The 12,247-nt window shown below is 51.4% G+C and overlaps 1 protein-coding gene across 1 annotated transcript in view; it reads right to left on the bottom strand.

Annotated features, from left to right (window-relative positions):
* The window catches only part of LOC115162782 (signal-induced proliferation-associated 1-like protein 3), a 90,696-nt gene that overhangs the window by 26,593 nt on the left and 51,856 nt on the right, over positions 1-12,247 (bottom strand). The window contains exons 3-11 of the mRNA XM_029714207.1: positions 9,919-11,608; positions 8,347-8,477; positions 5,905-6,093; positions 5,563-5,737; positions 5,028-5,131; positions 1,362-1,519; positions 685-1,267; positions 202-300; positions 10-120 (exon numbers count right to left, since the gene is read on the bottom strand). Of these exons, the coding sequence (XP_029570067.1) occupies positions 10-120; positions 202-300; positions 685-1,267; positions 1,362-1,519; positions 5,028-5,131; positions 5,563-5,737; positions 5,905-6,093; positions 8,347-8,477; positions 9,919-11,380 (3,012 nt within the window). The 5' untranslated portion in view covers positions 11,381-11,608. The remainder of the gene's footprint in view (positions 1-9; positions 121-201; positions 301-684; positions 1,268-1,361; positions 1,520-5,027; positions 5,132-5,562; positions 5,738-5,904; positions 6,094-8,346; positions 8,478-9,918; positions 11,609-12,247) is intronic.

The following is a 12,247-nucleotide window of genomic DNA, read 5'->3' as shown; positions in this document are numbered from 1 at the left end:
CGTCCTTAGTAGGTCGATCATCTGCTCGTGTGTCAGAGTTACCGCGGCAACCTTGCAGATCTCCACCAGCCGGCTGCCCTGCCTCAGCCCTGCCTGCCAGGCGAAGCCGTACTCCTCCACCTAATTGAAAAAATACAATTTTACGTGGGATTTTACATGCGCTTACTGAAAAACATGTTTTAGAAAGTATGGGGAAAGTACCTCAGCCACGGTGCCGTCCAGACTGACGTGGAACCCCAGCTGTCCCAGGCCGTTCCTCCTCAGAGTCATATCCACCGTCTCACAGCCCACCGTCAGCGCCTGGGGAGAGAGGGAGGGAGGGAGGGAGGGAGGGAGAAGAGCTTAGGGGCTTTCAGCAAATAAAAGGGCTTCGAAAGGCTGGTGGATTTAAATGCATCATTAAATACATAATTATACTGCCACACAACAACAGAAAACATACTGTTTTTATAGATTTTTAGTTTCAGTATGAGTGTTGTACCTCCTCTTGGCAAGAATCACAGTCATCTTAGCCTGGGTGCCTGTGTGTTTCAGCAAACTTTTAATTGTCTTACGCAATAATGTAGAGAGGTGGTACTCAGGCTATTTCTTCCACAAAAAAATCCAGTTAAACTCTCTTCCCTGCCTCTTACGCCACCATACGTCTGGTTAACTTCCCCAGCTCTGTGACCTCTGCCCGCTCACCTTTAACCTCTGCACCACTTCCCTGATGTCCTGAGCAAACCCCTCTGGGACTCTGACGGCGATGTGGTCTCCTCTCCCGTAGAAGATCTTCAGCGCCAGCCTCTCCGGCGTCCAGCCGATCACGTCGGCGCAGAAGCAATTGAACACCACTTCCTTGGTGTTGCAGTCTGCCAGGAGGATGTACTCTGCCGACACGCCTAGAGCGCAGGATATCTCCGTCGCGCCGCCACTGAAGTCCTGGGCCAGCACCCTCCACGCCACCGCCCCGGCCGCTCCCAACTCTGCCCCGTCTCTGGCCCGCGCCCGCTCTCTCTTCTTCGACGCCAGCGAGATGAGGTTGTTGAGTTTGCCCGCCGAGTCGAGCGGCGTAGTGCTCACACAGTTCTGGGCTAAGTCTCTGAGGTACTCCTGTCGCGTGCGCGTGGCCATGGTGTGGAACTTCTCAGACTTGTGCGCGGCGCTCTCTGCATTGATGACCTTGGCCAAGAGGAAGTTGCGGAAGGCTTCAGGGTCGCGGAACGACACCGCGCTGGGGATGGGCGGGCCGAAGGAAGGTACGTCATTCATACGCGTCACAGCCACACTGAGGAGAGAGGAGAAAAAACAACCATGAACAACCGACCAATAACAACAGTATAATGGATACCATGGTGAGAGTTGGTGCCCCCCCCCCCCACCTGTAGCAGGTGTCGTCGGAGCAGGGGTTGTGCACGCGGACGATGACGAACACGTGCTGGAAGTGGGAGCGGACGTTCTGAGGGGTGAAGGGCAGCGCTCCCGGCTCCTGGAAGATTATAGTGACGATGTCGTTCCCTATGTGCCTCTTCCTCAGGAGCTGAGGGAGAAGAAGGAGAGGGAAGGAGAGGGGGGTGGGTAAGAGAGAGCAAAAAGGAACGTGTGAAAGAGGGAGACAGAAAGGAGTCCGAGCGAGGGTGGAGGTAAGGACACAGAGTTGGCAGGGGGAGAGACAAACAGAAGCAGAGGGAGGGGAGGAGAGAGAGCGGGGGAGACAGACCAAGCACAAATTAACATGAGTGAGCCAGAATTGGCACACGGGCTCACTTGACTCACTACGTCAAGTGAGCCGGTATAATGTTCGGGAAAAGTCCGCGAGAGAGACCGAGCGAGAGAGATACAGATTGGTCCCAGTCTACGCGGATGTAGGTCTGAGATTGGGATACAGATATAGGCAGTGAGCAGTGAGAGAACTGCTGAGGCTAACAAGCAGATCTTTATGTAACGCTACATTTGATTGAGTATGTGTGAATGTCAGTCACACAGTAACAGAATACATACCGTGTCCATTGCCGTGTTTGCCCACCCTCTCTCTCTGCAGCAGTGTGAAAGTGTCAATTACATAAGACAGCATAAAGCTTAAACACTCCCTAGGGGGTGCTGCTGGAGCTCTGTATGCCTGAGACACCAGTTCTGCCTGGGGCTGGACAACTCAGAGGCCCCTGCTCTCCTCTTAGTCACCTCTTCCCTCTCTCTTTTTGACTCTCCTCCTCTCTCTGGCACATAACATTACTCTATACCGACTGACTTAGCAGCTCTCCCTCTCCCCTTTCCGTCCCTCTCTCAGAGTGAGGGTTTGTCGGCGATCAACACTGAGGTTGCGTGGCAGAAGTAAAAACGTTGCCGCTGTTGCCTTTGAGCCTCTGGATGGAGTCAGTGCGCTGAATATTCATCTACTCTCTCCCGTTGTGCCGTTTCCACACTCGCACTCCTAGAAAAGTAGTCCACAGTCAGGGACACGTACACATGAGAGCGTAACCACAGAGCTTTCAAACCCAGAGGTGCGACGTCGCGATACTTCTGGGGATGCATCTGGAGGCAGACTTGACACACCAGACCGGGGGTTTGGCAGACAGAGAAGTGGAAAATGTGTCCTCAAGGCGAAACCTAGATTGGAGTCAATGTCTTAAGTAGCTGAACCTGTCATTACGACAACCTCGTGAAAGTGACGTGTACATCAAAAAAATACTTTATATCGAAGAAGTGCCTTTCATTTGACGGTCCGCACACGCGCAGTTCGGCACGACATGACTGGTCGACCCCAATGGCGTGTTTTTGCGCATGAGCTACGCTTGCTAATGTCGCCATGATGTCGCCTTCAAGTGTGACCGGGGATTTCTATTGGAGAAGCAGTTTCTGCCCATCTTCACACTGTAACCGTCTTTGGCGTAACCCATTCATACATCGTTGATATTTTATTCATCGAACTCGTTATTTAATTAACCTGGTCGGTCAACTGAGAACCAATTTACATTAACGGTGATAGCCTTGGAATCTCTGTTGCTATAGCTTAAACAGAGGTTTCATAACCTACCCATTCACATACATAGGCTACTGTTTGCATACTTTTAGCAACAGATGTATGTATTAGCAAGCTTACACTATATATACACAAAAGTATGTGGAACACCCCTTCAAATTAGTGAATTTGGCTATTTCAGCCACACACATTGCTGACAGGTGTATAAAACCGAGCACTAAGCCATGCTATCTCCATAGACAAACACTGGCAGTAGAATGGCTTTACTGAAGAGCTCAGTGGCTTTTAACGTGGCACCGTCATAGGATGCTAAGGGCTGTTATTGGGAAGTTGGAAACGTTGAGGAGCAACAACGGCTCAGCCGTAGGCCAGACAAGCTCACAGAACAGGACCGCCGAGTGCTGAAGTGCGTAGCGCATAAAAAATTGTCTGTCCTCGGTTGCAACACTCACTACCGAGTTCCAAGCTGCCTCTGGAAGCAACATCAGCACAATAACTGTTCGTCGGGAGCTTCATGAAATGGGTTTCCATGGCTGAGCAGCCGCACACAAGCCTATGCAGCAACACCATGTGCAATGCCAAGCGTCAGCTGGAGTGGTGTAAAGCTCGCCGCCATTCTCTGGAGTGACAAATCACGCTTCACCGTCTGGCAGTCCGACGGACAAATCTGGGTTTGGCGGATGCCAGGAGAACGCTACCTGCCTCAATGCATAGTGCCAACTGTAAAGTTTGGTGGAGGAGGAATAATGGTGTGGGGCTGTTTTCATGATTCGGTATAGGCCCCTTAGTTCCAGTGGAGGGAAATCTTAATGCTACAGCATACAATGACATTCTGGACAATTCTGTGCTTCCGACTTCGTGGCAACAGTTTGGGGAAGGCCCTTTCCTGTTTCAGCATGACAATGCCCCCATGCACAAAGCGAGGTCCATACAGAAATGGTTTGTGGAGATCGGTGTGGGAGAACTGGCCTGCACAGAGCCCTGACCTCAACCCCATCGAACACCTTTGGGATGAATTGGAACACAGACTGGTCAGGCCTAATCGCTAAACATCAGTGCCCGACCTCACTAATACTCTTGGCTGAATGGAAGCAAGTCCCCGCAGCAATGTTCCAACATCTAGTGGAAAACCTTCCCAGATGAGTGGAGGCTGTTACAGCAGCAAAGGGTGACAAACTCCATATTAACGCCCATGATTTTGTAATGAGATGTTCGACGAGCAGGTGTCCACATACTTTTGGTCATGTAGTGTATGTGCTAGCAACAGTGACTGTACAGTTCGCATGTATTCAACGAACATAAATACTTTTAAAAGCACATTACAAACATAAGTACACTCGTGGGGTTTATATGACCCACATTAAGTTCTCATGCAAACACTTGAGCCAACGATTTAAACATACACACAAAAAACATTGCCTAGCTTAACAACTGACACAGTTCACTCAGACACACCGTTAACACAACGCCCTGAGGGATATGTAGGAAGGCAGCGTTATTTAAAGCAGAAAAGGAAAAACACTCTCAAAACCTAGAGACTGAGCCCCACCCAGCTTTGAACCAGTTATGAGCGAGAGGACTGAAAAGCCCATTCAAAGAGAACAAAGACTCCATAAAAATACTACAGACAACACAGAATGGAAGAGGAACAACACTCTAAAAGAGAAGCGAGGGAGAGGGGCAAGAGAGAAGTTCTATTTCATGGGCAGCTGTAATTGTCCATGCCCGAGCCAGATAAACTATAGAACAGCGCTACAAAAAAAAAAAAAAAACACGCAAAATATTTAACCCTTTGTCCGCCATGTGTCTCTGAATCTGAGATATATATGACGCTCGATGGTGACACCCGGACGGACGTCCAAAGGATTAGGGAGACCGTGACAATGGCCACACTACCCAGAGTACCCTTTAGGAATCTGGAAGAGTCCCTGAACCTCTAACTACACCTGTGGGATTGACCAGACAACATAGATAGAAGGGTAGTTGAAGAGGTAGGCTGAATCCTATCTTGTAGGCATAAAGGTGTCTGGGTTGGGCTGTGGTAGACCGTGCTGTGTGTTGGTCTCACCTGCTGGGGGTTGTTGGGCATGTAGGGCAGCATGGTGGACACGTGGAACATGACCTCATAGCCCTGGTAGGTGGTGTACAGGGAGTGGGTGCCCGTCGAGTCAGCTGGGGGAAACCGAGAAAGAGAAACAAACACACAGTTAAATATTCCGTTATTCAGTCCCAGTTCAGCACCAGGGCATGAACTCCACAAATGAAGGAACACAATGGAAAAAGAGCACCACATCAAAAGCCGTAGACCGTAGAGAATTACAGTACTGTTTTAGGAAATCACATAACTCCAAATCTGTTTTCTTAAACGTTTGGACTTCATTAGGCAGTTATGTAGCAACACTGTTTTTATATTCATGCGCCGTTTGACAGGAATCACTCATTTTACTCAGTGTTCACACCCTTTAGTCGACCATTCTATGACTGCAAGGTCAGGAAGGCATGCAGAAAACTGTTCTGACATTAGGCAAGCGCAGTCACCTGCAAACGAACGCCCTACTACACACCCCCCTCACACACACACACCGACACACGCGGACACGTACTCTTGGTGTCCAGCTGGGCGGCGTAGTTGGTGAAGCCTCGGAGGCACACCTGCTCCCCTAGCTGGTCCATGAAGGCCGAGAAGGCGGGCGTGGCCTCTTCGTTGTTATACATCTCCTCTTCGGTGCTCTGCCCTGCCCGACACAGCAGCACTCCCACCTTGTGCTTCTGACTCAGCTAAACCGGACAAGAAACAAATATTAGACAGCATTCACAGGCGGATGCCAGCCCCTGGCTCAAACAGAGACACGCCCGTCTCGTGTTTATGGCTGTAGAGAGACAGAGACAGACGCACGGAGATGTCATAGAACTCGCGCCCGAGACCGTGACCCCGCTAGACTCACCCCCTGTTCGTCCAGTTTGAGGAGCTGCTCGGTGACCTTGGGCGTGCTGAGAGCCAGGCGCAGGCAGGACACACTGAGCTCCGGGACCACCTGCTCCAGCACCTCCTTCAGGGGGAGACCCCGCACCGTGCCGTGCCTCCCCGTGGAGGTCACCGCATCCTCCAGGATGGACCCCCGCAGCGTCACCAGCTACACAGAGGACATTGGACTCAGAGATGTAAAAAAAAAAAAACACACACACACAAAGGAGACGAGATGTACTTTACTGTCCAATAACTTGAAGAGAACATTCTCACATCTATGTCTCCGGGAGTTAAAAAAAGAAAGAAAATGGAGACATCGAGAAATAGGACAGATGCCTTCAGTCGGTGCATATCTGCAATCTGTACTCTGAATGATTCCAGACAGCGGGGCTATAATAATCTCAGGCGCTGAGAGAGCTGTACGTTATTCAATGTACTCAGAGACCACGGCACCGTGCTTCATTAAAACTGCAACACAGTGCTGAGGAGCTAGACGGGGCGAGAGAGTGCTTTCACCTTAACGAAATCAAGGGTTTGGCGCGGAGGAAAAGGAACCCCTAAACAGTGCAGGTTAAATTCCAGCTATTCTGATTGCCTTCCGGCACAATATAGAGCTACTCTTGACAATGGACTCCATAAGTCGTTTTATCAGATGCAGAGCCAATAGTTGCCAATAACTTGCAGTCTAACTATTCATACCGTGTTTCCCCCGGTGACCTCTAACCTCTGACAAGTGCCTCCAATCCATCTCTCCCCCTGAGAGGCAGGGTGGGAAACCCCATGTTGGCATCCAGCAGCGACTGACTGCACCAATCTGGGGCATTTGTGGGTTATGTGTAAGAATGTGTGTGTGTGTGTGTGTGTGTGTGTGTGTGTGTGTGTGTGTGTGTGTGTGCACGCGGATGTGTGTGACTGAGTGTGGGTCGTATGGTTACAGCATGCTGTGTCAGCATCGTTCAGACTTCAGTTAGAGAGTATGGGGGGAGGGAGGGAGGGGTTGTGAGTGTCTGTCTGTCTGTGTGTGTGTCTGTGTGTGTGTGGGAACCAAGGGCAGGCCTGAGTGGAGTGTCTGTGTGAGGTGAGCTGAGCTCTGTAGACACAGGCGACGGAGCGACCCATTGTTCCATAGGGGCTAAGGTGATGAGGCCAGGCAGCCATGTAATCCAGCTAGAAACAACACGAGGGAGGGCAGCAGCCAACCAGAGGGGCACAGCCACAGGACTCAACGGTCACTATAGGGAAGCACATGTATTAGACAGGGTGCAAGCAGAAACGCTATGTACACACAGTCTATTAGGCTCGCTATTTGTGCAGTGGAAGTCAATCTTTCAAATCAGTCGCAGAGTATGAGAGAACCTGTGTGTGCAGGAAAGGTAGTGCCAGGTATATGTGGACTCTTGAGTGCCCTAAAAAAACGTGGCCTGGATTGCTTATGGGGTTTTCCACGTGAATATTTCAGTGCTTCCGGTGGTGCCCTAGTAAATGGAAGCGCAAAAACCCTGCCCAAGGAGAAAGTGCCCACACTTGTTTATAACCTACTAAAGAGGACCCGCTAGACGGGTGATTGGGCCAATCATAGAGAATGCCGTGTCCCAGGGCTGGTGATCCAATCAGAGCACATCTTTGCTTTCCTGGCTACCCAGACTCCTTTCTCCGGCCAAACGCTACGACACGCCAACGAACGTTCGTTTCTTCTCCGCAATGAGTCTGGATCCGAGTACGTCCATGACCCTTCGCCGAATGGGAACACATTCGGGGCTGTCTGATTGGTCCAGAAACCGATGGGTTGGGACACAGCCAGAACAGCCATGGGTAAAGCAGAGGTTTGAAAAGGTGTTATTGGCTTTGATACTCTTGATTGGTTAGAGACGATCCAAATCGCTGATGACTTTGTTTTGTACAACGCCCCTCTTCACCACAAACGACTTGAAACGACGGCAGTCTCAGACTAAAAGTATGTAGCGAACGACAGAGCAACGGAAGAATTTAGTTTGAGTCGTCAGGCTACATCTTTGCTTGAATGAGGAGGTTTGACATATCACTAGCTGGGGTATTAGTGGAGGGAGGCCTACCAGCGGACCAGGGCAGCGTTTGGCTTGGCTGTTCTGAGCAGGGCCTGGTCAGGTGGAAATTTCCACTGGTAGAGAATGGAGAGATTAGAGGGAGAAGGGAAGGTAATGGAGCGAGGGGAAGGTAGTGTATGTGGAGCCAACATGGGCCTTGGGGACTCACTGAGGTCCAGTCCAGGCATAAATAACAGCATCCAAAAAAAACGCAAAACTCCCACACACACACACACACACACACACACTCTGCCTATTCAAACACACATATCATGGCATCATCAGTATTCAGCCTTCTCAGTGTTCCCTCTAGCTGTGCGTAGGCAGGCAGTGGGAGGTGGGGTGGGTATTAGTACCTCACTGGTTCTGGCGATGATGCGGTACTGGTACTGGTCCTTCAGGTCTTTAGTGTCGTCCAGTTTCTCCCTGCGGATACTCACAGCCACCGGACCCAGCTTCTCGTCCGTCCCAAAGTAGTTAGAGTGCTCTGCAGTGACACACAGGGACAGAGTGTATTCACATGTCTGGACATGCCTTTGGTACTGTTGAACACGTGTATTGATCATTGTAATAACAGCCTTTGGACATGGAAAAATGGAGGAGGGAAAGTAGGGGGTTGAGAGTGAAAGGAGGCTCAGAGCGGAGGAGGGAAAGAGAAGAGATACGCTACGATGAAGAGTGCGATAACAACAGCGCTCGCAGTGCTTGAATGCATGTGGATTCAATACATCTTCAATTACACGTTGAATTAAAAATCAGCTCATCAAGGAACCCGAGGACATCGATTAGAGCTACAAATGACAGACAAAGATTGTACAGCTGAGCCTGTGGTTCGGCGGCACGGCTTGCTCGGTACAGATTCTACTCTTTCAGGCGAAGTCATGTGCTTGAGTAACCTTCAGAGAGGTAGAGTAGAGAACACAATAAGAATCTACAAATGACTAAGCTCAATTATATTTGTTATTTCATCCACGACGATACTATCGCTTGCTTTGACGTACTAGCCTTATTGCTTTGCGTGATATAGGCCCATCGTGGCCAGAAAGGTTGGTTTCATAAACAGAACATTCCACAGGACATTTTATTACATTTTATTATAAGCGTGTGACAGACTGAAGACTGAGTAGCCTATCTGCTTATCAAAAATTTGATGAATAAGTGGAAATCTCTGATAAGACACATTCCTGAAGTAAAAGGCTGTAAAGATTTCCACATGATACAGTTAACAGCTTACTCCTCAAACTGTGAGCGACTTCTCCTATTTGTGAGCGGAGGAAGAAACTCCTGAAAGAACTTTACGTTTTCAAACTCGTTTCAGTCCCTGCATAATTGAAGAGGCTCAGCCCTGTTTAGCATTCCAGCTTTGTCTTGCAGTATAAAACGTCAGCTTTCTGGGTGAGTCTTTTTGACATGCAAGCAGGGCATCACAGTTAGTGCTCTGGAGCAGTCTCACGTTCCACGCAGCGTTCAGAGGGACAGGCAGTATGTCTGGAGCGGTAACCTTCATCTCTGTGGTTGCAGGCGTCACAAACCCTGACAACATCTAAGTAGGCTCTTACCAGATGATTTAGTCTTTGGGGGCAGCTAACTATTTTTCCAGGGCGCACGCGCACACACACACACACACATAGCTGTTCTGTAGGATGGGGGGGGAAGACAACCAGTGTCAGGATTAATGTGTAGGGGCAGAAAGGAAAACGTGTGTGTGAGGGATTAAGCTAATTCTTCTCTGAGCTACAAACTCAGTTTGCCAAATAGACAAGAGGCAGGTACATGTTATCCTCTGGGACCGCTGCCAGGTTGGCTGCCCGTACAGGGACAGCTGGATGGAGGAGGAGAGAGTACCGCCAGTGGAAACACTAGTGATATGCTAGACTTTTGTGGGTAGTTATAGTAAAAGTAGTTAGGCTGGATTGATCAGTTGTTACCTTTCCCGTGGAAGTAGTCTCGGTAGTAGCGCGCCCCCAGGTCCACGTGCTCGATGCTATAGAGTTTCAGCCTGTCCATTCGGGTGACTTGCTGCTCTATGGGCACCTCCACCACCGACACACTGGCGTTGCTACGCCGAAGGCTGCCTCTCGCCATGTCACCCGCGCCCCCGTCACCTCCCCGCTCGGCCGAGGAGCTCAGGAAGCTGACGTTGCGCTCCCCGTGGCCCCCCGTCTCGTTGCGGAAGTGGGGGCAACTAAGGAGGAGCGGACTGGAGGTGGGGCCTCCGGGGGGGGCGTCCAGAGCGTTCATGCCCAGGGAGGGTGTGGGCGCGCTGGGGTCGAGACCTAGCATCAGGTCCTCAACGCTGGAGTAGGTAGCGTCCAACCCACTCAGAGTTGAGGACCGTGACACAGCCAGGGAGACGGAGGCCGCCGATGCCCCGGTGGCAGTGTTCCTCCGCTTGGCTACGTAGGCGCGCTGAGCAGCCGCCTCATTGAGGTCAAACAGGATGCTCTGGGCGTCGTAGTGGACAAAGCTCTTGGGGCACACCCAGGGTTTGAAAGGGGTATCTGTAGAGTTACGGCCTCCCCCGTCCTCCCACGCATCCCCTCTGTCCAGCTCCCCTCTGCTGGAGCTGCGGAGCTTCCGGAACAGAGAGGACGTCCCCAGAGACGACTCTGTCCCCCCGCTCTTCTTCCTCACCCTGTTCTCTGACCGCCCCATCCCTCCATCCTCCCCCCGGGATGTGGGCGTGGGGGAGTGGCCCGTGGGGAGGGGTGCCGAGGGAGGGGAGTTGGGGGTGTACAGTAGCTCCCCCAGGCGTCCGGGGGCAGTGCTGCGCTGGTCGGGCCTCTCCTGGTGGAACTGGCTGAGCATGTCAAAGAAGCTCTGCTCGGGGACGCCCTGCACGTCGATGGAGGAGGTGCTGCCGTACTCCCGGAACAGATTAGCACCTCCACGACCTTCCACCTCGTTCTCATCCTGCTCGCTCAGAGTCACCTCGCTGTTGGAGCGCTGCCGTAACGGGGGGAAGGCACGCAGGCCTGCGGGAGACCCTCTTTCACCTCCGTACCCACCACGGAACTCCACGTCCTTCGTGCGTCGCCTTGGTAAACGAGCCACTCCACCCCTCACCAGCCCGACCTCAGAGATGGGGAAAGATGCGGTCATCGTGGAGGGGTCGTCTCCATGGTGATTACCGCCTTGCCCGTTCTCCAGGAGCGACTCCCTCGATTGCGCATGGCGCGGCGGCCACTCAGCAATACGGGCGCGGACGCCCATCTTGGGAACGGAGACACGGGATTGGGTGGCTTGATCAGAGAAGGGGCCAGTGTGGCCGTTGTGGGTGAGGTGGAAGGCGGCATGTTGTGTGAGGAGGGACCCAGGCCCCCCTCCTCCGCCCCTCTCCAGCAGGTCTGAGGTGGTGCAGGTGACCCCTCGATCTCTGTAGGTGTTCATGGCGCCCCAGGAGAGCTCAGGGCAGGACAGCAGGCAGGGGGGCAGGGAGCTGGCATCCCAGGCCAGAGTGGGGAGTAGGGGAGAGGGAGAGGAGCTCCACACACACACTGCTGATGCTGTGGCCTCCACCTCCCACACACATCGCTTTCAATGGGAGGGTGGGACACTGCTGGTCATAGGCCCAGTTACACAGTAGGCTGTCTCTCTTCTCTCAGGCTCTGGGCAGATCTGGGGAGGAGACAAAACACACATTGATATGCTGACGACCACAATAAAACAACATGCACACATGGCATACAGTAATACACTGTTTTTGAACATGCACACCCAAACACTAAACATACACTGACCAAGATTCACCCCTCCTACTCAATGAAATGACACCATGAAAACGATGACGACAGCAACTCATCTGTACTAGAATGTGTGAGAGAGAGAGAGAGAGCATGATTAAGAAAGAGAGAGAGAGAGAGCGAGCGAGATTAAGAAAAAGAGAGGCGAGGGGATTTGACAGAGGATTTCTCCTCTTGAAACTAATCTTCAGAATGCCTGGGTTATTATCATAGTGTCATATTCAGCAGCAATACACACGCACTATCAATTTTCATAACACCAAATCAAACTCCTGCATCATAAAGCCATGCTGAAAGCACTAGGCCATTTAAAATCCTAGCTGAACAGCACTTGTTGATCATAAAGAAAATATATAATCTGACTGGATATTCACACACACACACACACACAAACAGGTTGCTGCTGCAGTGTAATCGTTCAGCTAATTTAACTGACAGCTGTATGTTTCCTCATTTTGCTCCTTCTACCAGCTGGCACTTAACCCGGGGGGGGGTGATAAACATACAGTGCCTT

The sequence above is a fragment of the Salmo trutta genome, chromosome 26 (genome assembly GCF_901001165.1).
Source record: "Salmo trutta chromosome 26, fSalTru1.1, whole genome shotgun sequence".
Taxonomy (NCBI): domain Eukaryota; kingdom Metazoa; phylum Chordata; class Actinopteri; order Salmoniformes; family Salmonidae; genus Salmo; species Salmo trutta.
The sequence above is the reverse complement of the archived record's forward strand: the minus strand, read 5'-3'. Positions and strand labels throughout refer to the sequence as shown.